At 47.0% G+C, this 24,485-nt stretch overlaps 1 protein-coding gene and 1 long non-coding RNA gene across 4 annotated transcripts in view; both read left to right on the top strand.

The window, feature by feature from the left end:
• LOC119455329 (transmembrane protein 50A) overlaps window positions 1-24,485 on the top strand; it is a 144,485-nt gene that overhangs the window by 105,186 nt on the left and 14,814 nt on the right. For 2 of the 3 annotated variants that reach the window (XM_037716721.2, XM_037716720.2), the window contains one exon: window positions 20,399-20,459. The exons of the other annotated variant lie outside the window; for it this stretch is intronic. In XM_037716721.2, the coding sequence (XP_037572649.1) occupies window positions 20,399-20,459 (61 nt within the window). The remainder of the gene's footprint in view (window positions 1-20,398; window positions 20,460-24,485) is intronic. 3 annotated transcript variants of the gene reach the window in all.
• Window positions 2,530-13,923, top strand: LOC125946208 (uncharacterized). The gene is made up of 2 exons (XR_007467459.1): window positions 2,530-12,112; window positions 12,171-13,923. It is a non-coding gene; the product is annotated as an uncharacterized LOC125946208 (long non-coding RNA).

Raw genomic sequence — 24,485 nt, 5'->3', positions numbered from 1 at the left:
CAACACAAGGGCCAGCCCGGGTTTTAGCTGTGGTGTTCCCGCTGCCCCTTTGGTGTCCTGGAGGCGCCGACAATACGAAATGATGAAATGTTATTACAACTTGTAAATAAAAGCTATTAAACAAATATTATCACGCCTAGGCACCAACCTGTGACTCAGCGCTACCGCGCCCGTGTGAGCGAGAATTACGGAACGCCAACGAGGAATTTACCGAAGGCCGCAGATGACACGCGAAGTTGCGTAAAATGATCACTTTTGATGACGGTACGTACGTGGGTCAATGAATGAACATACCGCTCGAAATAATGCGATAATGAGCGCCACCACGCCGACAAACGTACGCAGACTAGATGGATCTCGACGAAAACGGCAGCGGCGGCCGCGGCGGTAGCAAAACAAATGTGAACAACTTGGACAGGCACGGAAAAAATTTTCCGGCCGCTTTGGCCTTTCCGCCCGCTTGCCGCTTCCCAAGTGTGAAAGTAGGCTTAGTCTGCGCGAGAAACGTCTCTTGTTTGCGATTGCGCCCCTACGGAAGGCTGGTAATTACTGTTGTGTTGTTGAATCCCAAACCAGCTATTACGGAAGGCTGGTAGTTGCTGTTTTGTTGTGGAATCCCAAACCAGCAATGTACACACGAAGGGGTTGATGACAGCAGTGAAATTCCACCGACTCGCAACAGAATGCACGAAACAGACAGCCGACGTACAAGCATGAATTACTGCTGTGCGCAGTACAGCGTGAGTAAATTCTTGTTGCAGGCGCTCGGAGTTCTCGTCGGAGTTCACGCGTCCTGAGAAATTGATTATGTGCACTATGCACTGAACAAGACCGGAGTTCATTCCTGCATCACTAGTACATCAATCAGTCGAGATTCTGTGAGGTACAAGGCCGCTTCCTGTTTGCACCGGCCTAAGTGAAGCAGAAATGAGTTGCACGCACTACTTAAAATGCGTACACATGCCATATCTATGCTGTGCGGTGAAATATTCTGTACAATTCTGAATCTGTTGACGTAAAGGCAATGACGGCTGCACGCTCGCACAAAGCGGAAGACACAGCGGCCCATGCACTTGCCGCAGGAAATGCAACCCTCTCGTATGAGGGAGCAGGGCCTATTTAAGTTTTCTAGCGCAAAGACGCAGCGAACCAGCTATTGCTATGGGAGTAGGTATAGCCTGGTCACACGTGCATTTTCACGCGTATAGCCGTCCTTGACTTGTGAAATGCACTTCGCCCCGACGAGGACGATGCCATCTATGCTTAACGGAAATTAACAATTAATGATGTCTTCTCCGATCGCACGGGTCGTCTCAATGATGCGTTTTCGAAGACTGGTCCATTCAGTGGCGCGATGAGAGACCGTTGTTCCAAACGCCCTATGTAGCTGTCGTCCTTACTGTATTTACTGAGCTTACTTTACTTTTCACATAATGTCTTCACAAGCACACACACACGTGAAGGGGGGGGGGGGGGCGGTCCCATGTCTTTGACATACATGTATAGCGTTTGCTTACACTACCGATATTTATTATCGATCACGTGACGTAGAGGAAAGCAGAAGCTTGCCCCCCCCCCCCCCCCCACCCCGGTCGGGCTGGTGAACCCCCCCCCCCCCGAAAAAAATTTCTGGCTACGCCCCTGCTTCCAGGCATTGTCAAACGCCGTCTGCTAGTCAAACGCCGTCTGCTGCTAGTGACGTGACCGCAATGTCGGAGACATCATCGTCTGTTTCGGCGCCTGAGGGCAATTATTATGGTGGCAGACAGAAACAGTAAAACAAAAATTAGTTTAATTGTTTTTAATGCGCTTTACGTACAGTTACAATTACAGTAAAAGCTCGATGATACGATCACGGCTAATACGAATTTCCGGATGATACGAATTTTTCTGTGGTCCCGGCCGAGCCCCATTACTTTGCAATGTGCTAGAGAACGGTTGTTACGAATCGATTTTCGGCCTGCGTCGGTTGATACGAATAAACGCCGCCCCACTGACGGCCGCGAAAGAGAACAGCGCGCAGTCACGCGCTTTCTTCCGTTATCTTTTGGTGCGGAGGCGCGGACGCGGCGCCGGACAGCGCGGACTCCGCGACTGGGCGCGAAGAGTTTGAAGCGGTGGCGCTTTTGTACTTTTCCTCCTTTTCGGCGGCCGCCCATCGGACGGAGTGGCTGCTGTGCTTCGGACCGCGTTCTTTGTGTTTGCGCCATTTTACCTAGTCGCAGCGAGCTATGTCTACCGAGATAGGATTGTCTACCGAGATAGAAGGACATTAGAGACTTGTTCTTCAAGAAATAAATGCTTTTTACGTACATGTGCCTGAGTGAGTTCACCTCTGACTCTTTAATTTAGCTACAGTCGAATCTCGTTAATTCAAACATGCTTATTTCGAACATACCGCGCACCGACAATGCTCTTAGCAGCGCGCCAAATCACGCGGCGGCGCCTCCGACCGGCATTGCTCCGACACCGCCATAGAGCAAAAGCTCAGGAGAGACCCCTCAATGCCGCTCGCGAAGGAACGGGAAAAAAAAAAAAAAGGAACCCGCGGCGGAAACTTCACCCTCTCTCAAATCGCAAGGTCGCCGTTTCTGCATCGCGCCGGAACAAGCGTGTACGTGCCGACTAGAGTGTACTAGACAACCGTATTCTAGCACACACTAGTGCCGACGTCTCAGCCACGCGGATAAAATGGCAGTGAACCCTTCTCCTCTATTTTCTAGTCACATGTTGACCTTGCACGCTGCGGCAGCAGCGCAGAGGGAAGCAGCGGCGGAGGCGCAGTCGGGCCAACGAAACTGCTCACGCCCCCAAACGCTCGCTTCCCGATAATGGCAGAAAACGAAACTTCAGGGAGCGGCTAAAATAAGCTGGCGCCAGCACGGCGGCGGGCGCGCACGGAGATGTGCGCACGGAGTCGAAGGTGAGAGAGCTACGATGGAGTTGAGAGGGAGGGCGAGGGGAGCCACCGAAGCGGCGGAGTTGACGCGGCCAAATTCGCTTCCATGCCGCCGCCCTCCTCCCTCACCTTCGACGGTCTCCGCGCGCACCCGTGTGCCGGCGCCGCCCGCTCCCTGAAGCTTCGTTTTCTGCCGTTATCGGGAAGCGACCGTTAGCCGGCGTGGGCAGTTTCGTGGCCCGCGCTTGCTATGCGCTTGCGCGCCGCGATATTTCACGACTCGCATCGTTCGTGCATCGTGCTATGGTGCACGAATACTTCAAAAATACGTCCTTTTAATTTGAACAAATTTTCGGGCCCCTTCGAGTTCGAATTATCGAGATTCGACTGTAGTTTTAATTGTGTTTCGATGATACGAATTTCGGCTAATACGAATATTTTTCGTGACCCCGTGAGATTCGTATCATCGAGCTTTCACTGTATACTTACACGTTCGAATTTCCCGCTTTTTCAGCCTCTTAACGTGTGCTGCCGTGCAGCGATACAGGCGGGAAACACCACCATTAGTGGGACGCGTTTCCCACCAGCAGCCCCCGCGTCGTCAGCTCACCTGTTCTTCTTACACCGTGGTCTCTGCGTCGCCGCAACCGCTGTGTTTGATGTACAGTACTACAATGATCCAATGAGCAAATTAGAAAAGAATGAGATTTTGCACAACAAAACGAAAAAGAAACACAAGACAGGTATAAATTACTGTTCGATAAGCTCGTTCTTAACAAAACTTTGTACTTTGTCGATTCATCGAGTAATCAGGTTCGTGCCCTTCCAAGGGCTGATAGCTCCGATGCGGCACGCTGACCCAAACAGCAAAGCTCTGGTAGACTTTTATCAATCTTGGTATCAAGCTTCAGGAGCCTATTCCACAAACAGGACTATTTTTGTGCTTTCCTTGAAACATGTTCCACTGATATCATTCTAGGAATGGAGACATGGTTATGTATTGATGTGTCAGACAGCGAGCTGTTTATGTCTAAGAACTTCACAATATATTTAGAAAAGACAGAATGGTGTCGCAAGGTGGTGGAGTGTTAATTGCTACAACAAAAAAATATGGATGCACATGTCATCGTAACTGACACATGCCTAGAAATTTTGTGGGTTGCACTTTGCCCCTCTGCAGCTGCAACTTGTGCTATTTGGGTCGGTTACTTCCCACCAGATTCAACCGAAATCTTTCCAGAGAACCTAAATGAGTCACTAAATACCATGCTGACGCAATTTCAAAGGTCCCCAATTTTTTTGGCTAGAGATTTTAATTATCCCAATATTGACTGGCAGGCATGTAAGGCTCTCGCTGCAGGGTGCGTACAGGTCCTTGAAATCCTTGAAAACCCTTGAAATTGAAAAGTGCATTTTCAAGGCCCTTGAGAGTCCTGGAATTTTTTTGCTTCCTTGAAAATCCTTGAATTTCATGAGCAATGCACTCTGTTATCTACATTGCGACCTCCTTTCTGTGGTAGATCGGCATCGATCTGACATACTCCCCATTTCAGAAACAATACGCCGGCACGAGCACACACGTACCATTTTGCAGAACTACGGGGAGAAAATCAAAGGCTTCACTGCATCAAACTGTGAACGGAGTGAGAGATGCGTGCCGCGCTTGAGTGCTGGCTCGGCTGGCAGTATTTACGCTGCTTTCCTCACCCTATCGTTCATTTCACTCCTTGCCTGTCGGTCTGCCTTTTCCCACTTTCCCTCTTGCACGTGAGGTGAAGCTAAAGAGAGCTTTAGTGGAGCAACTTTACCACTGATGCTCAGTGCCTTTGTGCCTTCGGGTGGAGGTTTGTTATAATATTATTTATGATAATATAAGTGCAATAACCTTATGCTGAATGTTTTGGAAATGTTTGATGAACCAACCCAGCTAATACTGCAGAAGCCTGAGAGCTGTTGTGAGTGTTTGTTGTCTTAAATTTAATACTGCGGACTTGAGAAATGCTCAAGACATGTGTTACAAATTGCAATATACTGTACATCTATTTCAATAATATAATGGATGTGTAGGAAGACTACACTGGATGGTTTGGAAATGTTCGGTAAACTTGCCCAGTTAATACTGGAGAAGTCAGAGTAGCTGTTGGGAGCATTCTTTGTGTTTTGTAAACTTTTTTTTTCTTCGGCATTGTTGTGAACTTGCAAAGTGATCAAGGCTACACAATACTAACATCATTGGGATATACATTTATTTCTTTTTGTTTTAGTGCTGAATGTTTTGAATATTTTTGGTGCACTTTACCCAGGGCCTATACTGGAGAAATCTCAGCCGCTGTTGTAAGCATTCATTTTGTGTTGTGATCTTGAGAAGGTATCAAGGCTATACATTTTATTATAATTGTGATATACATTTATTTATTGTAAGTGCAATAAAACTAGTCATTTTTGGAAATGTTAGAGTAAAGAAATCCTACTTTGGATGCTGCTTTGAGTCATTGAAAATGCTGTGGCAGGTCCTGGAAAGTCCTGGAATATCCTTGAATTTTTGCCTTCAAAACCTGTACGAACCCTGTCGGTGGCACAAGAAAAGAAGTGTAAAAAATTTATTGATGTGCTTTCTTTGTTTGACTTAAGCCAAATGGTTTCTGTACCCACACGTGGCGAATCGATTTTGGATTTCGTCCTCACTACTGATGTTTGTCAATGTGTTAGAAGGCATTAGCGATCACAAAATTCTGCACTGTGAGTTCCAAATATTGAGAGAAAAGTCACGTAACACAAAGACAACTATACTTGACTACAGGCGAGCAGATATTAACGCGATATCAAGTCTACTCGCTTCCTTTTTTATTGATTTCTTAAGCTTTCTTAATGACCGTGATGCAAATGAAAACTGGACGCTTATCTGTGACAAACTTATCTCACTAAGAGAAAAGTACATACCTCAAATCAGTATAGCCGCATCAACACAAAGCACATGGTTCACGACTCACGTAAAACGTTGCATAAATAAAAAGAAATGATTATACTCGCGAGCAGTTCAGAACTGATGGCGTCTGAGGATGATTGATTGGAAGCGTTACCGTGAACATGCGCAGTTATGTAAAGGTAAAATCGAAGCAGCAAAAGACAAATTTTAAAACAACAATATCTGAAACATGATAAAAACAATAGCAAAAAGTTTTGGAAAGTTGCCAATCCAAATTGTGGTTCGAAATCCCAAATATCAATAGCCAAAGACGGAAAACTCCTTTCCTCATCAGAAGCCGCATTAGAATTCAGTAATTTCTTTAGCTCTGTCTTTACTGATGAAATTCCATTGTCATCTACTCTACATGTTATTTTAACTTCTCATATGCAAGATATATATATCACTCCCAAAGGCATCACAACAGCCATTGATCGCCTTACTGTGAATTCTGCACCATTGGGCCTGACGACATATGCCCTAAGCTACTTAAGATAGTGTTGTGTCGTTAGTTTTGGTTTCGGTATCCCGTCAGGAAACCCTGTGAACGTCTGTGGTGCTGTTGTTCCTGTGTATATAATTGGGTGTCAAAATAAATGGAGATAATTCGTTGGGTTATGGCTGGTTGGCTTTCCTCTTCGTAGGCCGCGACACCACATTGGCAACGAGGGTTCTAGATTGTTCTAATTTTTTTTCTGAGGGCGTTGCCCCGCTGGCCACGTCACGAGTTTCTCCGGCCTCGCTCCACCGCCACCGTTTCTGCCTGCGCAGGGCCGCCCGTTGGTTCTGTGGCTGCAATGGTTTCACATTTTGGGGACCTTTCTTTTGGCATCCGGAGCAGCTGACTTCCCGTCCAAACGACGCAGAGACCTTCTGTTACACAGCCTGGGAATTGAAGTTGAGTTTATTTTCTTCGCTCTGGGGCCATCCCACGTCTCCGAAGCCGCCCCGCCGGCTTCCACCGCGAACGATTGCGATGAGGCCAAAAAGTCGCCCACTGCCGCATCATCATACGACCAAGCCATCGCTGCGTTAATGCAGCATTTTGCCTCGGCAAGCAATGTCGTCATGGAACGCCATCGCTTCCGCCGCCATACCCAGCAACCAGGCGAGTCCATACAAGAGTACGTCAGCGCTTTACGAGAGCTTGCTGCTTCGTGTTCTTTCGTCGCCCTTGACGACTCCCTCCGCAACCAGTTCTCGGAAGCCATGACGTCACAACACGATCGTGAACGACAGAAGGTTCGTCACTCCCCTTTTCGCGCGCCGTGCTTCTGGCACAGAAACTGGCTGCTCAGCAAGTTCGCGAGCTTGCTCCAGGTAACTTCATGAGGTGTTCAGGGGATACAGTGTCTCCCCGTCGGCCTGCTTACCCTGAGCACTCCCGCGACTCGAATAAGGCATCACCGCACTGTTTTTGTTGCGTTTCCCGCCAACACCGCGCCTCGTCATCCTCCTGTCCAGCACAAGGTCAGCGCTGCTTTCACTGCAGTCGCCTTCGGCACTTCCACTCAGTCTGTAACAAGCGACAGCGTCATTCTACTGTTGCCGTCCATTAAGTTGACTGCTATAACTCGTCCGATGATGCTGAAAGTTTATGCGTTCTTACCATGGTCAGTCCTGCTCGAGCCGGCATTTTCGTTGACGTTTTCATCACCAGCAAGTCCTTGAGGTTTCTTGTCGACTCTTGGTCATCTGTTTGGTCGACTCTTGGTCGTCTGCTGGAAAAGAGAACCTTTTTCAGCAGTATTTTGTTGACGAGTCACTTCTTTCTACTCCACGAGTGAAGCTTCTCGATTACTCAAAGCGTTCCATTCCCTTACGTGGTTGCTTGTTCGTGGAAGTCACGTTCAAGAGACGCACGGCGTACCTCCTGTTCTACGTTGTGCCGAAAGGCACATCTATCCTCGGAATTGATGTGATCAAGGCTTAGGACTTGAACATTGAAGGGTCGTCTCTGCATTGCTTCGAGAGATCGGCCATGCCAGCGACATCCGATGCGGCTTAGCTCTCAGGCCCGCACCAAGTTTTACCACCCAACCATCTTCTGAAGACCCTGTCTAGCAAATTCGGCTCCATCTTCGCCCCAGGCCTTGGTCTCGTTAAGGGTTTCGTCTATCGGATCGACTTGCAGTGCCTCCTGTGGCATCGAAACTTCGGCGCCTCCCGCTGACACTCTGACCTCAAGTTTCAGAAGAGCTCTGTCGGTTGGAAGAACTGGATGTCATCGAGCGCATTAATGCCTCCGAATGGGTGTCCCCCATCGTTGTGGTAAAGAAAAAGGACGGTGGCATTCGACTCTGTGTTGACCTCAGGGGACCTATCAAAGCAGTCATCGCCGACAGCTGGAGAAGGAAGGTGTCATCCGTCGACAAGCCCACGCCATGATGGGCAGCCCTGGTAGTGGTCCCAAAAGCAACGGTAGGATACCGCCTATGTGTCGACCTGACCAAGCTCAACAAGGTGGTCGTGTGGGAGAAGCACCACATGCCTACCGTTGACCAGGTGCTCTGACTGCTGGGGTCTGCAACAGTCTTCTCCAAGCGAGATGTCAGGGCAGGGTTTCATCAAGTACCTCCGATAGCTCGCAAGAATACACACTCATTAGCCCCCTTTGGTCACCATTGTTACTGCCGTTTGCCCCTTTTGGAATCGCATTGGCGCGAAAGGCTTTCAAGTGCTGAATGTCAAGAATTCTGGAAGGTCTCGAAGGCTGTGTGAATATGGTGGATGACATTCTTGTGTTTGGCAGGGATTGCTTCAAGCACGACAGCTGTCTTCAAACCGTCCTCCAGAGATAGCAGGAGGCCAGAGTTACCTTGAATGCCTCGAAGTGTTACTTTGGCATACCTCACTCAAGTTCCTCAGCAGCTCCAGTGGCATTGCACCTGATCCAGACAAGGTCACTGCTATCACAAGCATGCAGCCACTAATAGACTTGGCAGGTGCAAGGCATTTCTTGGGAATGCTCAACTACGTTGGACTCTTTCTGCAAAATTTGTCTGCTGCCACAGCACCTCTCAGACTGCTTTTGAACCAAGACACTGTCTGGACATGGGATACTTCTCAAGCAACGCCCTTCAACTACTTCAAGAGAATGGTTGCCTGAAGCTCATGCATGGCTCGGTACAACCCAGAATTTCCAGCACAGTGTGTACCGATGACAGCTTCCATGTACTGGGCTTGTTCCTTCAGGATCAGCTAATTGGTGAAAGTCGAGCAGTAGCCTTCGCATCATGAGCCTTGACTTCTGCTGAACAACGGTACAGCCAAATTGAAAAGAAGGCATTGCCCGTCTCATGTGCAGTCGAGAGGTACATTGAGTTCTTGCGGGGCTTCAGCCTTGTTGTATAAACCAGCCAATTGTCGAGTTGCTGGAATCAGCGGACCTGGACCTCAATGCCCCCTCAAGTGCAGCGGTTTCGCGTCAGGCTCTTGCGCTACCAGTTCATGGGGTCAAGTATGTCCCAGGCAGACTCCTAGCCATTACCGACACTCTGTCAATAGATCCTGAACGATCTATCTCTCCGTCCTCTGGGGATAGCATCGAGCCCTTTGTGTTGCAAGTTCCGAAGGCTCTTCCTTCAACTTTGGCGGTGCGCTTTAATGTTTTCAGAGCTCATCGGGAATTGGATGGGGTAAAGAACTTTTGCTCCAAAGGTTGGTCTAGATGTGACCGGTTACCATTAAACATGACTTGCTACAGTATAGACCACTTATAACGTAACCGCTTATAGTGCAGGACCGGATATAGTGCAGTCTTTTCAGACTCCCGTTAATGTTCCCATAGCACTCTATGTATGCACGTATCGCTTATAGTGCAGTTGCGGGAAACGAAATACCGGTTACAGTGCGGCTGCCTGGGAGTACGGAAGTCAGCGGAGACGGCGAACGCTCCCCTCAAACGGGCGCCCCACGGAGTGCTCGAGGAAGAAAGACAGACGAAGCGGAGGAGAAGGGCACGTGGTGCGAACGAACAGCCATTGAGGCTGAAACCGTCTTGAGTGCGAGTCGTGAAATATCATAGTGCGCATAGCGAGCGAGGGCCACAAAACTGCCAAGGCCCGCCAACGCTTGCTTCCCGATAACGGCAGTAAACGAAACTTCAGGGAGCGGGCGGCGCCGGCACAGCACAGGGAAGGGCGCACGCAGAGACCGTGGAATGTGAGGGAGGAGGGCGGCAGGGAAGTGGATTTCGCCTCGTCAACTCCGCCGCTTCGGTGGCTCCCCTTGCCCTCCCTTGTACCTCCCTCACTTTCGACTGTCACCATGCGCGCCCGCCTCCGTGCAGGCGCCGCCGCTACAGCCTGCCCGGCGCCAGCTCCCCGAAGTTTCGTTTTCTGCCGTTATCGGGAAGCGGGCGTTGGCCGGCCTGGGACAGCACCGCTGCTTCCCTCTGCGCCGTAGCCGCAGCATGCAAGGTCAGCACGTGACTAGAAAGTAGAGGAAGCATGAAGGAGAAAGAAGGGTTCACTGCCATTTTCTACGCGTGGCTACGATAGCGTGGCTGAGACGTCGGTACGTACACGCATGTTCCGGCGCAACGCAGAATCGGCGACCTTGCCATTTGAGAGAGGGTGAAATTTCCGCCGTGCTTTTTTTTGCTTTCTTTCTTTCTTTTTTTGTTTTGTTCGCGCGCGACATTGAGGGGTCTCTCCTAAGCTTTTACTCTATGGCGGTGCCGGCGCAATGCCGGTCGGAGGCGCCGCCGCGTGATTTGGTTCGAATTAACGAGATTCGACTGTAAATTGAATGCAAACGGTCTAGCCGCATTCCTCGACTGTCGCATACGCGTGGCGGCTCGGTGCACATGTTTTGCATATGTGTGGGCCTTGAAAATTGTTACTTTGGTTATAGTGCGGATATTCGCGACTCTGGGGACTTACACTATAAGGGGTCTACACTGTATTGGGAACACCGGGGCAAGTTCTTCATCTGCGATTGTCTTCTACTCATGGGAGAACACCTTGTGGCTCTGCTGCGCCAAGACATGGTGAATCTGCTCCATGTAGGTCATCTAGGCAATAACCGGTGTTCGGCATTGGCCAGAGAGTCTGTGTGGTGGGCTGGTCTCGGCAGCCAAATGAAAACTTGAGTGGCAAACTGTGGTGTGTGCTACTACAAGGATCCAATGTGTTAAACCGATGATGCCGACAGAAACTCCTGCTGTACTTCGAAGCGAGCGGCCGCATGCCTGTTTCATTTCGACGGCCAAGAGTTCCTGCTACTAGTGCTTGACTGCCGTTCTCGTTACCCGGAAGTCATCACCCTCCGGTCCACGTCTGCCAAAGCCATAATGTCTTTGCCAGACACGGCATTCCCGATACTACTCGTAGTGACAACGATCTTCCTGCAAAGCCTTTCAAGGCTTTGCCAAGAGCTTTGGGCTATGCTACAAACAGTCCTCGCTGTCCCCTGTCGAATGGTGAAGTAGAGCGAATGGTCTGCAGAATCAAGGACTTGCTCTGGAAAACCAAAGACCTGTTTCTGTCCTTGCTGGCTTACCGAAACGTCCCTGGAAAGTCTGGCTACAGTCTTGCTCAACTTCTCATGGGTCACTCACTTCAAACCCGTGTTCCAGTTCCCTGGACAAAGTTAGCTCCAGACTGGCTGCACATTGCAAACTTCAAAGTCAGGGACACCGCGAAAATGCATTATCAGTCACTGGATTTCAACAGATGCCACGCTGCTTATGATCTTCGCACCCTTGAAAAAAGTGTGGTTTCTAGATGCCAGGACAAGAGCCACTGACAGTCCAGTAGCTTCAGTCCAGCTCAGAGGCGACGCTCATAAGTCGTGAAGACGCCTGTGGGAGTTCTGGTGAGAAATTCCCCCCGTGCACCAGCAACAGACGTCAGCTGGACCGGCCAGTGCGAACGCCAATGACAGCCCAGCACCTCAGACTGGGCAGTAGTCGCACGACTGTGATGACAGTGGCAACCCACCAGCTAGACCAGGTGCCTTCGGGGTCAAAGAGGGCACCAGCTAGACCAGGTGCCCTCATTTTCAAAGTGATCTGCTATGTGGGCAAAGTTTGCGATCGCGCGGGCCTCATCTTTAAAGCGATCTGAGATGTGGGCAAAGTACACGTCTGCGCGGGCCTCATCTTCAAAGCGATCTGCGATGTGGGCAAGGTATAGGCATGCGCCCGTAGGGGCCTCGTCTTTGAAGCGATCTGCGATGTGGGCAAAGTACAAGCACGCGCCCGTAGGGGCCTTGTCTTCAAAACGATCTGCGATGTGGGCAAAGTACAGGCACGTGCCCGTAGGGGCCTCGTCCTTAAAGCGATCTGCAATGTGGGCAAAGTTCAAGCACGCGCCCGTAGGGGCCTTGTCTTCAAAACGATCTGCGATGTGGGCAAAGTACAGGCACGTGCCCCTAGGGGCCTCGTCTTTAAAGCGATCTGCGATGTGGGCAAAGTACAAGCACGCGCCCGTAGGGGCCTTGTCTTCAAAACGATCTGCGATGTGGGCAAAGTACAGGCACGTGCCCGTAGGGGCCTCGTCCTTAAAGCGATCTGCGATGTGGGCAAAGTACAAGCACGCGCCCGTAGGGGCCTTGTCTTCAAAACGATCTGCGATGTGGGCAAAGTACAGGCACGTGCCCGTAGGGGCCTCGTCCTTAAAGCGATCTGCAATGTGGGCAAAGTACAAGCACGCGCCCGTAGGGGCCTTGTCTTCAAAACGATCTGCGATGTGGGCAAAGTACAGGCACGTTCCCGTAGGGGCCTCGTCCTTAAAGCGATCTGCGATGTGGGCAAAGTACAAGCACGCGCCCGTAGGGGCCTTGTCTTCAAAACGATCTGCGATGTGGGCAAAGTACAGGCACGTGCCCGTAGGGGCCTCGTCCTTAAAGCGATCTGCAATGTGGGCAAAGTACAAGCACGCGCCCGTAGGGGCCTTATCTTCAAAACGATCTGCGATGTGGGCAAAGTACAGGCACGTGCCCCTAGGGGCCTCGTCTTTAAAGCGATCTGCGATGTGGGCAAAGTACAAGCACGCGCCCGTAGGGGCCTTGTCTTCAAAACGATCTGCGATGTGGGCAAAGTACAGGCACGTGCCCGTAGGGGCCTCGTCCTTAAAGCGATCTGCAATGTGGGCAAAGTACAGGCACGCCGCGTGCCCATAGGGGCCTCGTCTTCAAAACGATCTGCGATGTGGGCAAAATATGTGCCCGTGCGGGTCTCATCTTCAAAGCGATCTGCAATGTGGGCAAAGTGCGCGCAGTGCCAGTAGCTGCGTATGCGCTGTGCTTTCGACATTTAGCTCGCGTTGAAGCGAGGCAGCATGAAGGTCAATTGGCTCGCTGCTGCTGCCGCGCTTCCTCACTCCAGCGTTTCTACAGCAACTTTCTGCAGTGATCGACCGAGATGTGTTCCTGTTTACCTGTGCCCACGTGACACCGTGCTTGTTAATTTAGTTAGTAAGAGTATGTTTACTACTTTATACAGCCGATAAAACTGCTATCCTTACTTCGTATAGCTGTCTACTAATTTGCGATCGCAATCGATGCTTTGCCTTTCAGGCGAAACTGCAGCTTTTTGTTTCTTTTTTTACTTTGGACGTTCGTCACTCACTCTTTGCAATAACGTTGTTAGACATAGCGACCAAATTTTCAGAAGTGAGGTGTTTCAGATATTACGGACTTCGGATAAAACGGACATTTTTGGTTGGTTTATCGGGGTCTGTTGTAACGAGAGTCGACTGTACCTGTTTCGGACAGTTAGTTAAAACACCCCTCAGACTGGACTTGTGACATGTTGTTCAATATGTACGGATTATGTTTTCTTTCTCTTGACCAGGCGTTCTTGTTTAGATTGTTTTGCTGTGCAAACCAATATGGTGGTTCTCTTCTCTGTCCTTTTTTCCTACATTTGGCACGCTACCCAATACCGCCGTTATCAATATGGTGGGCTTTGCATTGTTACAAACACATGGTGCTGAAAAGGGGGATGTAGAGGATGTGAAAGACATGCCCCAAGTGACTAGATGGTGGCACACTCCAAATGTATATATTGCATGGTGAAAATAAAGTCGGGGTTCTTCGAGTCGCAGTAACACAGTGCAGTTGCTCCTTGCTGGCGAGCTCAAGGTAGCTTGATCATGCTCCAAACAATGCCCCTTCAACTGTGCCCACAGATACAAGTTAAGCTCGTCCAGTATGATAATGACAAGCACATGCGTTGATCATTGCAAATCTGATCTGTCGATCAGACGTGTCCGCAATTTATACATGACTCATTGAACCTTTCAGAGTAATTGGTGCTCGTGTAAGTTTTAGAATGTACATCGCTGTTTTCATCATGCATGCAATTTGATTCCACAAGGCTCAGTGAAAACATAAACAGAAGATAGAACCAGTGGTAACATTCGAGAAACTTACGATGAAGGGCACGTATTGCGCTGAGTGATAACTTTTAGCATCTGTTAGCCGGTGAAAATGCCATCACCGGAAAAAGATAAGCAAGTACTCGTGTTAATATTTTCAGGACCTGTTTCTTTTCATCAGCCTCTGGCTTTGCACTTTCAATGCCCTAAATGACTCGGCTTTGTTTCCAGTAGTGTATTTGATTGTTTTCCCTTCAACTTGTTCCCATCATCGTATTGCATATAAAACTACATATACTGCATAACTGCATATACTACCTAAATATTTTACGTCATTCCAGAAAATTCTGGGATCTCTTTGGCTTTCTGATGTACTCTGGAAAGCCAGTGGTATTCTTTTTTTTTTTGCTTCCATTTTCTCCTAGATCAGGTTCTGGAATCGACTAGTGTCGTGTTTAATTCAGTCTTTGAATCGATTGTCACTAAAGCATAGCTGCGAGTCGGCCTAGTTGGAACAGATTCATTTTCTCAAAATTTTTGCGCGCAAATAAACAGGGACGAAGAAAAGGAGACACAAGGACGAGCGCTTTCTAACAACTGATGTTTATTATTGAAGAACCACCGGCTTAAATACCCACAGATCTGCGCGATCCTGTCAATAGAACATGTCAAGAGCGCATAAAATAACGCTTGTCATGAAATGCCGCTACGCGGTCAGCATAAAAAGCAGCAATGTTCATAAAACAAGCACAAAAGGCGAAAACCGCGTTAAAGATATGATGACAGCAGCGAATTCTCTTTATCTAACAATGAAACAGAAGGATGACTGATGCATTTTTCTTTTAGTTTTTCAATCCAGTGAGCTTCCACAATTTCTCTCGCGGTTTGATTTCTATGCCTAAGCAAAATGGCGGTGCTTTCAAGACAAGGTGAGCACGCATGTTCTTCACAATGCATCGCCAAATGCGTACTAGGGCGACCTTTGAGACTAGACAAGTGTTCCCTTAGTCTCGTGTTAACGCATCTCGAAGTCTGCCCTACGTACACATGACCACACGTCAAAGGAATCTGATAAACAACGTTCATCGCGCAATCGACAAATTGGTTCTTACGTGGATGTTTTATACTACATCCTTTCTTAGCATCATCCTTACTTTCATACTTACTTTTGACCTTAGAACACACACTGCCGATTTTGTTTTTTGCTGAAAACACCACTTTTACTTCGTAACTCCCAGCCACCTTCTTAAGTCTGTGTGAAAGGCCATGAACATACGGAATCACTGACACCTTAGAAGCTAAATCTTTCTGTCTTTGATTACTTGTGCATGATTCTTTATCCTGTTTTAGTTTTTTCATTAATCTAGAGCATGACGCCAGCATCACAGCGAGCGGGTATCCAGCCTTTCTCAACCGATTGACTTGTTCAAGAAATGCAATGTTTACAGTGTGATAACATGATTTCAACAACGCTGACCTGAAACATGAAATGACTATACCATTCTTCACAAGCCTGGAATGGTTAGAGGCATAGTTCATTAGCGGTTTTCCATCTCGGGGCGAGAATGACCAACACACATGTTCCGGTAGAAATTCTAACTTGACATCTAGAAACTGTAGCTTATTATCTACTGGTACTTCAGAAGTGAAAGTCAAGCCCTTGCCCAGAGAATTAAATGATTTTACTACCCTATTTCTGAAAACATCTTTGTCTACATGACAGCCCAAAATCAAGTAGTCATCTACATATCTGTATACCTTATATACTACACCTTCTAGATCTTTTGCCAGCTCTCTGTCTATGCTTCCCAGAAAAATGCTACTAAGGATGGGAGCTACCTTTGACCCGATGCACACGCCCCCTGCCTGTATATACGTTTCATCACAGAATCCTACGTGTGTATTAGCTAAATAAAAATGCAGAAGTTCAAGAAAAGACTCAACAGTCATCCCGCACGTGTTGCGAAATGACACCTCGTCATTCTCATTTGTTATGCAATCATTAACACTGCGCATTAAGGGCCCATGCGGCAAGGAATAATAGAGGTCTTGAACATCTATGCTGAATCCCCAGCTGCAACTTGTACTATCTGATGCCAAAAATTTCACAAGGCCTTCAGAGTTTTTTAATAAGTACGGATCCTGTACTTCTAAGGAATTCAACATTTTTTGCAAGAATCCTGCGACCAGAACCTGCCAACACCCTCGCTCGGACACAATTGGCCTAAACGGGATTCCTTGCTTGTGTGTTTTTGCAGTAAAAAATATATCCAATATCATTCCTTTTGAGTTCTTTACATGTGACGCGAGCTTTTCTTGGTTACATTTATTCAATAGCTCCACCGCCTTCTTTTTTACAATTTCTACATTCACATCACTTTTTCTAAAGCACTTGTTCACCGCTAGGAAAGCTTTTTCTAAATAACAATCATTTGGTACAACAACCAGAAAGCCTTCCTTGTCAGCTTGAACCACACGCAGATTATTCTCAACCAAATACTTAGCAGTCCTATCAATATTAGGTCTGGATCTATCGCTTACCGAAGCCTTGGCCACCACGTCCACACATTCCACCACACATCGTTCTTTTTCTTTCTCTGGTACACTCCTGGCAATGTCCCTTGTAAGTGCTAATCTGTCGACGATGCCAATCCTTGGCTCCACGCAGAACTTTGGCCCCAACTTGAGTACCTCTTGATGCCGTTCTTCCACCGTTGCGCCCCCTAGTATTATTGAATTGCCAGAGGGACGCCTTCTAATACTAGGGGGCGCAACGGTGGAAGAACGGCATCAAGAGGTACTCAAGTTGGGGCCAAAGTTCTGCGTGGAGCCAAGGATTGGCATCGTCGACAGATTAGCACTTACAAGGGACATTGCCAGGAGTGTACCAGAGAAAGAAAAAGAACGATGTGTGGTGGAATGTGTGGACGTGGTGGCCAAGGCTTCGGTAAGCGATAGATCCAGACCTAATATTGATAGGACTGCTAAGTATTTGGTTGAGAATAATCTGCGTGTGGTTCAAGCTGACAAGGAAGGCTTTCTGGTTGTTGTACCAAATGATTGTTATTTAGAAAAAGCTTTCCTAGCGGTGAACAAGTGCTTTAGAAAAAGTGATGTGAATGTAGAAATTGTAAAAAAGAAGGCGGTGGAGCTATTGAATAAATGTAACCAAGAAAAGCTCGCGTCACATGTAAAGAACTCAAAAGGAATGATATTGGATATATTTTTTACTGCAAAAACACACAAGCAAGGAATCCCGTTTAGGCCAATTGTGTCCGAGCGAGGGTGTTGGCAGGTTCTGGTCGCAGGATTCTTGCAGAAAATGTTGAATTCCTTAGAAGTACAGGATCCGTACTTATTAAAAAACTCTGAAGGCCTTGTGAAATTTTTGGCATCAGATAGTACAAGTTGCAGCTGGGGATTCAGCATAGATGTTCAAGACCTCTATTATTCCTTGCCGCATGGGCCCTTAATGCGCAGTGTTAATGATTGCATAACAAATGAGAATGACGAGGTGTCATTTCGCAACACGTGCGGGATGACTGTTGAGTCTTTTCTTGAACTTCTGCATTTTTATTTAGCTAATACACACGTAGGATTCTGTGATGAAACGTATATACAGGCAGGGGGCGTGTGCATCGGGTCAAAGGTAGCTCCCATCCTTAGTAGCATTTTTCTGGGAAGCATAGACAGAGAGCTGGCAAAAGATCTAGAAGGTGTAGTATATAAGGTATACAGATATGTAGATGACTACTTGATTTTGGGCTGTCATGTAGACAAAGATGTTTTCAGAAATAGGGTAGTAAAATCATTTAATTCTCTGGGCAAGGGCTTGACTTTCACTTCTGAAGTACCAGTAGATAATAAGCTACAGTTTCTAGATGTCAAGTTAGAATTTCTACCGGAACATGTGTGTTGGTCATTCTCGCCCCGAGATGGAAAACCGCTAATGAACTATGCCTCTAACCATTCCAGGCTGTGAAGAATGGTATAGTCATTTCATGTTTCAGGTCAGCGTTGTTGAAATCATGTTATCACACTGTAAACATTGCATTTCTTGAACAAGTCAATCGGTTGAGAAAGGCTGGATACCCGCTCGCTGTGATGCTGGCGTCATGCTCTAGATTAATGAAAAAACTAAAACAGGATAAAGAATCATGCACAAGTAATCAAAGACAGAAAGATTTAGCTTCTAAGGTGTCAGTGATTCCGTATGTTCATGGCCTTTCACACAGACTTAAGAAGGTGGCTGGGAGTTACGAAGTAAAAGTGGTGTTTTCAGCAAAAAACAAAATCGGCAGTGTGTGTTCTAAGGTCAAAAGTAAGTATGAAAGTAAGGATGATGCTAAGAAAGGATGTAGTATAAAACATCCACGTAAGAACCAATTTGTCGATTGCGCGATGAACGTTGTTTATCAGATTCCTTTGACGTGTGGTCATGTGTACGTAGGGCAGACTTCGAGATGCGTTAACACGAGACTAAGGGAACACTTGTCTAGTCTCAAAGGTCGCCCTAGTACGCATTTGGCGATGCATTGTGAAGAACATGCGTGCTCACCTTGTCTTGAAAGCACCGCCATTTTGCTTAGGCATAGAAATCAAACCGCGAGAGAAATTGTGGAAGCTCACTGGATTGAAAAACTAAAAGAAAAATGCATCAGTCATCCTTCTGTTTCATTGTTAGATAAAGAGAATTCGCTGCTGTCATCATATCTTTAACGTGTTTTCGCCTTTTGTGCTTGTTTTATGAACATTGCTGCTTTTTATGCTGACCGCGTAGCGGCATTTCATGACAAGCGTTATTTTATGCGCTCTTGACATGTTCTATTGACAGGATCGCGCAGATCTGTGGGTATTTAAGCCGGTGGTTCTTCAATAATAAACATCAGTTGTTAGAAAGCGCTCGTCCTTGTGTCTCCTTTTCTTCGTCCCTGTTTATTTGCGCGCAAAAATTTTGAGAAAATGGATTGTCACTATTCGTAAATAGAAATATTTTCAATAGTTTTATAATATCTTAAAACGTCAACTGCAGCCAACTAAGCACAAAATTGAAGCAAATGTATGGTAAATTACAGCCCCGCGTGCATAGCATAGACCCAAAAACTTGAGAACTTACATTGTGGAGCAAGCTATGTCACTCGGGGAGCCATATTTTATTGGCTATGCAGCAATCATTCGCATTCTCTGAAGAGTTCTGTGCATGCGAAGAGACTGCTTATTTGTTCCCTAATTCTCTATTTGTGCTGTTAATAAACATCGCCTCATTATGTGCTTTGTAATGTCGGAAACATGCTAATGTTAAGAATATTACCGTGTGAACATCGTGTTATATTAATTGTGGAAATGGCCATTCATTATTCAGAAACTATTTAAAAATTATTCGATTCGATTCTGTTCACATCTGGCACATTTCTTTTCTAGATATACGAGGAGGAGGTTTTAAATATAATGCCTGCTTCTTTGAACATTCTCAAACATATAATAGCTTCCAAGAAATCTCCTAAAAAGCACTGTCCCATCTGATCCATGCATTGTTCAAAACTGTTCTGGAACTCTTCCAAACTTTCCACATCTTTCAGTGTACGAAGGTATCATTGTCATGAAGCGCTGTTGTGGCACACAAGCCCCGAGTTCCACAGACAAATGGCATCAAGAAGGAACTGGAACAGAAAGGAACATTGTTTGATGTCCACCTTTCCTAAACTGACGAAGATGGCATGAAAGCCTTAAAAGAAAGCAATGCAGTGAGCGCGCAAAACATTAAACTGCTTGGCCGACTGATGGGACGATAGTATAGTATGTGTACGATAGTATAGTATAGTATCCTCCGCCATGGCTGTACACGCAGCAGAGTGCATATGCGGCCCATGTCTTGGAGGTAATCTGCAGCAGATGCAAAGCTTGGGCGAGCCAAGATGGCTGTTTGCTTCATCTGTGCTCTCTTCCCGCATGCCTAGTGCTAGAGGTGACAAATTTAGGAGAAGCATAAGGCAGCAGAAAATTGTCACTTCCCCAGGTCAAGCAGCAGCAGTATTATTTCTGAATGCAGGCAGTGCAGCTCGTTTTCTTGCCTACCCATCCATAAGTAAGCTGCTGCAGAGATCCTTTCCCACGTTTGTTTCTTTCAACCAGAGGCACAAGTGGATTTTCTTTCATTCATTTCAATGATCTTGCCTCCAAAGTGATTAACTGTGTTTGTGAATGCAGGAAGGGAGGTGCAGTGGCCTGGCATTGCGATTTTCCTCCAGAACTCCTTCATCTTTCTCGGGTGAGCATGACACTCCTCAAGTTCTAATACATGTTTTGAATAACCTGGAGCTGCAGTGTGCATGAAAAATTCGCCTGGCTTTGAAAAGCAAGCATTGCTGTACATGATGCAGCTGCAGAAAGCCAAGACTTTGCACTTTTACGCCGCCCTGTTCCAGTAGCAATTTCATTGTGAAGAACAGTATGTATTCAGAGCCTTCGTGTCCTTTCATTATGCATAGGCATGGGGCAATGTAATGGAAAAGAAAAAGATCTGGCATTCTTGCGTGGCCGTGCAGGCTCGCAGATGTTCCTGTGGAGACCCAGCTACAACCGTGAATGCGCAGCTATTGGTGGTTTCAAATCGGTAATGGTTGGTTCCACCAGTATTATGTGCAATGTTTCAAGCAGAAATGTTCAGAAATGTGCCTGTAGTAGCAACGATTCTGCAATTCACATTTTAAAGGTAGCTCAAAGTTTTAAGGCTTTGATGGCACTTTGGAACCTTCCTTTGATACCCCGGACACACCTTTGATGCTGAAATTTTCCGCACCAAGTTACCCCCAACACACCCCTACACCCATCATATCAAGTAGACCTAGTCATTTTCAAACAGGTAATGCTTTAGGCAAGCATTGAGATGAACTCCAATCAGTGCAAATTTGGTAATTTTTTGTGGTGCTCCCAGAAGAACTATAGCTTAGAGTTTTCTCTTGCACATAGCCGACAGTTATCATCATCATCAGCTTATATTTATGTTCACTGCAGGACGAAGGCCTCTCCCTGCGATCTTCAATTACCCCTGTCTTGCGCTAGCTGATTCAAACTTGCGCCTGCAAATTTCCTAACTTCATCACCCCACCTAGTTTTCTACCGTCCTCGTCTGCGCTTCCCTGCTTCCCTTCTCTTAGTATTCATTCTGTAACTCATGGTTCACCGGTTATCGATCCTACGCATTACATGGCCTGCCCAGCTCCATTTTTTCCTCTTAATGTCAACGAGAATATCGGCTATCCCCGTTCGCTCTCTGATCCACACCGCTCTCTTCCTGTCTCTTAACGTTAGGCCTAACATTTTTCTTTCCATCGCTCCTTGTGTGGTCCTTAACTTGTTCTCAAGCTTCTTTGTTAACCTCCAAGTTTCTGCCCCATACGTTAGCACCGGTAGAATGCAATGATTGTACACTTTCTTTTCAATGACAACGGTAAGCTCCCAGTCAGGATAAAGCAATGCCTGCCATATGCACTCCAACCCAATTTTATTCTTCTGCAAATTTCTTTCTCATGATCAGGGTCCCCTGTGAGTACCGTATATACTCGTGTAAGGGCCGCACTTTTTTTTTTTTAATTTTTGCTTGGTGCGGCCCTTACACGAATCAGGCCGATGACAGCTCGCCAAAGGTCTATACTGTTTCCGCAGCAGTAGAAGTGTGCAAGAGAGTCACAAATGACATGCCAGGAATGTTTTTATTATGATTCCATGTCGCTGTCGCTGTCCTCGCCCTCGGAAGAGCTTGCCTCGGCGTCTGCATCCCCCCAGAGACGATCATCCTCAGTACCGTCCATGCTGTTCGAAATTCCAGTCACCTTGAAGCTTTTCACAACTGTTTCCAATGACACGGTACACCACGCACTCAAAATCCACGCACACACTTGTTGGAGTGATGCCCGCTTCAGCCATCCCGTAGGGGTCTTCTCATGATGGCTTCCAGCGATCCATTCCGAGTAGCATCGGCGAAATTCTGTTTTGAAAGGACGGTTAATGCAGACGTCAAGCGACTGCAGCACACTCGTTAGCCTTCCAGGAATAACGGCCAAGTCCGTGCGAGTCGTAGCAAGTCGGTCCTTGACGCGGTCAGTCAAGTGGCCCAGTTCAGTTCTGCGGCGGATAGAGAGCTGGGGCGCGATCTTGTACGCGTTCCAAAATGGAACGGAGGCGTTCCGTTCCATCGAGCCGCACACGATTGGTCAATTTCAACCGCGACGTTCAAACTGACCAATCGTGTGCGGCTCGATGGAACGGAACGCCTCCGTTCCATTTTGGAACGCGTACAAGATCGCGCCCCTGGTTCCGGTTCATAAACTGCGTAGCCCACCCCCGACTTGCCTTGAATTGTGCCTTGGGTATTTCCATGTGGCAAGCGATGTTCAGGGCTTTCACGCGTACCATGTCAGTTGATACAGCGTAGCCGTCATTGCGAGTGTCGATGACATATTTGACGAGTTCGTCTTCAAGTTCCGGGTATTTGCACTTCTTGCCGCGAAACGCCTTTCGGCTCCTGTTGGTAGCGGCGAGGGCATCTTTCTGCTTTATCCAGTAACGCACGCGCTTCTCGTCTACGTCGTACTTGCGTCCAGCTTCTCACTTGCCGTGCTCCTCGGCATATTCAGTCACTTGCAGTTTAAATGAAGCAGTGAACGATCTCAAATGCCGGCCCATCTTCCGTCACCTGCGCTGGCTCAAACAGGGCTCACTACTACTGATGGAGTGACACCAGTTTGCCGGCGACATGATGCAAATGATGCACCACACAAAGCAATCATGGCGCCGTACACCGACACTCAACCAAGGAGGCATTGGCTCAACCTAGGAGGCATTGGCTCAACCAGCTCAACGGCTTGACCGGCGGAAGCGGAAAACTGGCAGCGCCATCTAGTTTCGATTGAACTAACTACACCGTTCTGGCGGGACTTTTCGAACTTCTTTTTTTGAAATTTCTCCTTTCAAAGTAGGGGTGGGCCCTTACATGAGTATATACGGTAATTGACCTAGATAAACGTACTCCTTTACAGACTCTAGAGGCTGACTGGCGATCCTGAATTCTTGTCCCCTTGCCAGGCTATTGAACATTACCTTTGTCTTCTACATGTTAATCTTCAACCCCACTCTTGCACTTTCTCGGTTAACATCCTCAATCATTTGCTGTAATTCGTCCCCATTGTTGCAACAATTACAATGCATCAACTACAAAATTTACTGGCCGCTGGTAAACAGACTGCACCAGGACCCGACGCAATTCATTATCAAATGCTAGCCCACCTCTCAGAAGTGTCTATAGAGGCACTTTTAAGGTTCGTTTAACAAAATATGGATGTCCAGAAACCTACCGGAAGCATGGAAAAATGCTATAATTGTACCATTTCTGAAACCCGGAAAGCCACCAACCTCCCCAGGTAGTTATAGACCCATTGCCTTCACAAGTTGTCGTGCCAAATCCTTCAAAAGCATTCCAAATACTAGGTTAATGATTATACTCAAATCTTGTGAACTGCTCTATGTCTGCCAATGTGGTTTTAAAAAAAGCGTTCTCAATGGTTTAAAAAAAAAAGCATGTTCAATAGTTGACCATCTCGTTCGCCATGAGAACAGTCTGAGAAGCTTTTATACACAAACAACACTGTCTATGGAGACAGCTTACATTACCACTTCGAGGTTTGGGATTCTCTGCGGCGTTGCAGACCTAGGCATCGAATGCAGGATGCTGAAATGCCTGAAGGACTTCCCCTCCAATTGTTCACTTAAGGTGTACACCTGTGTTCTGAGGAACTTCGTTCAGGAGAATGGAGTGCCACAGTACTACTCTCTTCATAGTGAAAATGAATTCTATAATCGCCAAGTCTATTATGTATTCTGTCTATGTTGATGACCTTCAAATTGCATGCGAGTTGTCCAGCTTGACAAGATGTGAGAAACAGGTACAACTCGCACTGAACAAACTCGCTACCTGGGCATACAGAAATGGATTTAAGTTTTCCCCACGAAAAACAGTTGCTGTTCTTTTCTACAGGTTGATCCTTCTCTGCACCTAAATGAAACAATACTCTCAGTAAAACAAGAACACAAATCTTTAGGCATTTCATTTGATAAAAAAAACTCGCATTCCTACCACATATAAACAGTTTGAAAGTCAAAAGCTTCCCAAGCTCTGAACATCCTTAAAGTACTCTCAAAGAAATGCTGTGGGTCTGATAGAGCATGTTTTCTACACATCTACCGTTCTCTGGTACGTTCTTGTCTAGATTACAGGAAGACCTTCATTAGAATGTAC

The sequence above is a fragment of the Dermacentor silvarum genome, chromosome 6, assembly GCF_013339745.2.
Source record: "Dermacentor silvarum isolate Dsil-2018 chromosome 6, BIME_Dsil_1.4, whole genome shotgun sequence".
In the NCBI taxonomy this organism is placed as follows: Eukaryota; Metazoa; Arthropoda; class Arachnida; order Ixodida; family Ixodidae; genus Dermacentor; species Dermacentor silvarum.
The sequence above is the reverse complement of the archived record's forward strand: the minus strand, read 5'-3'. Positions and strand labels throughout refer to the sequence as shown.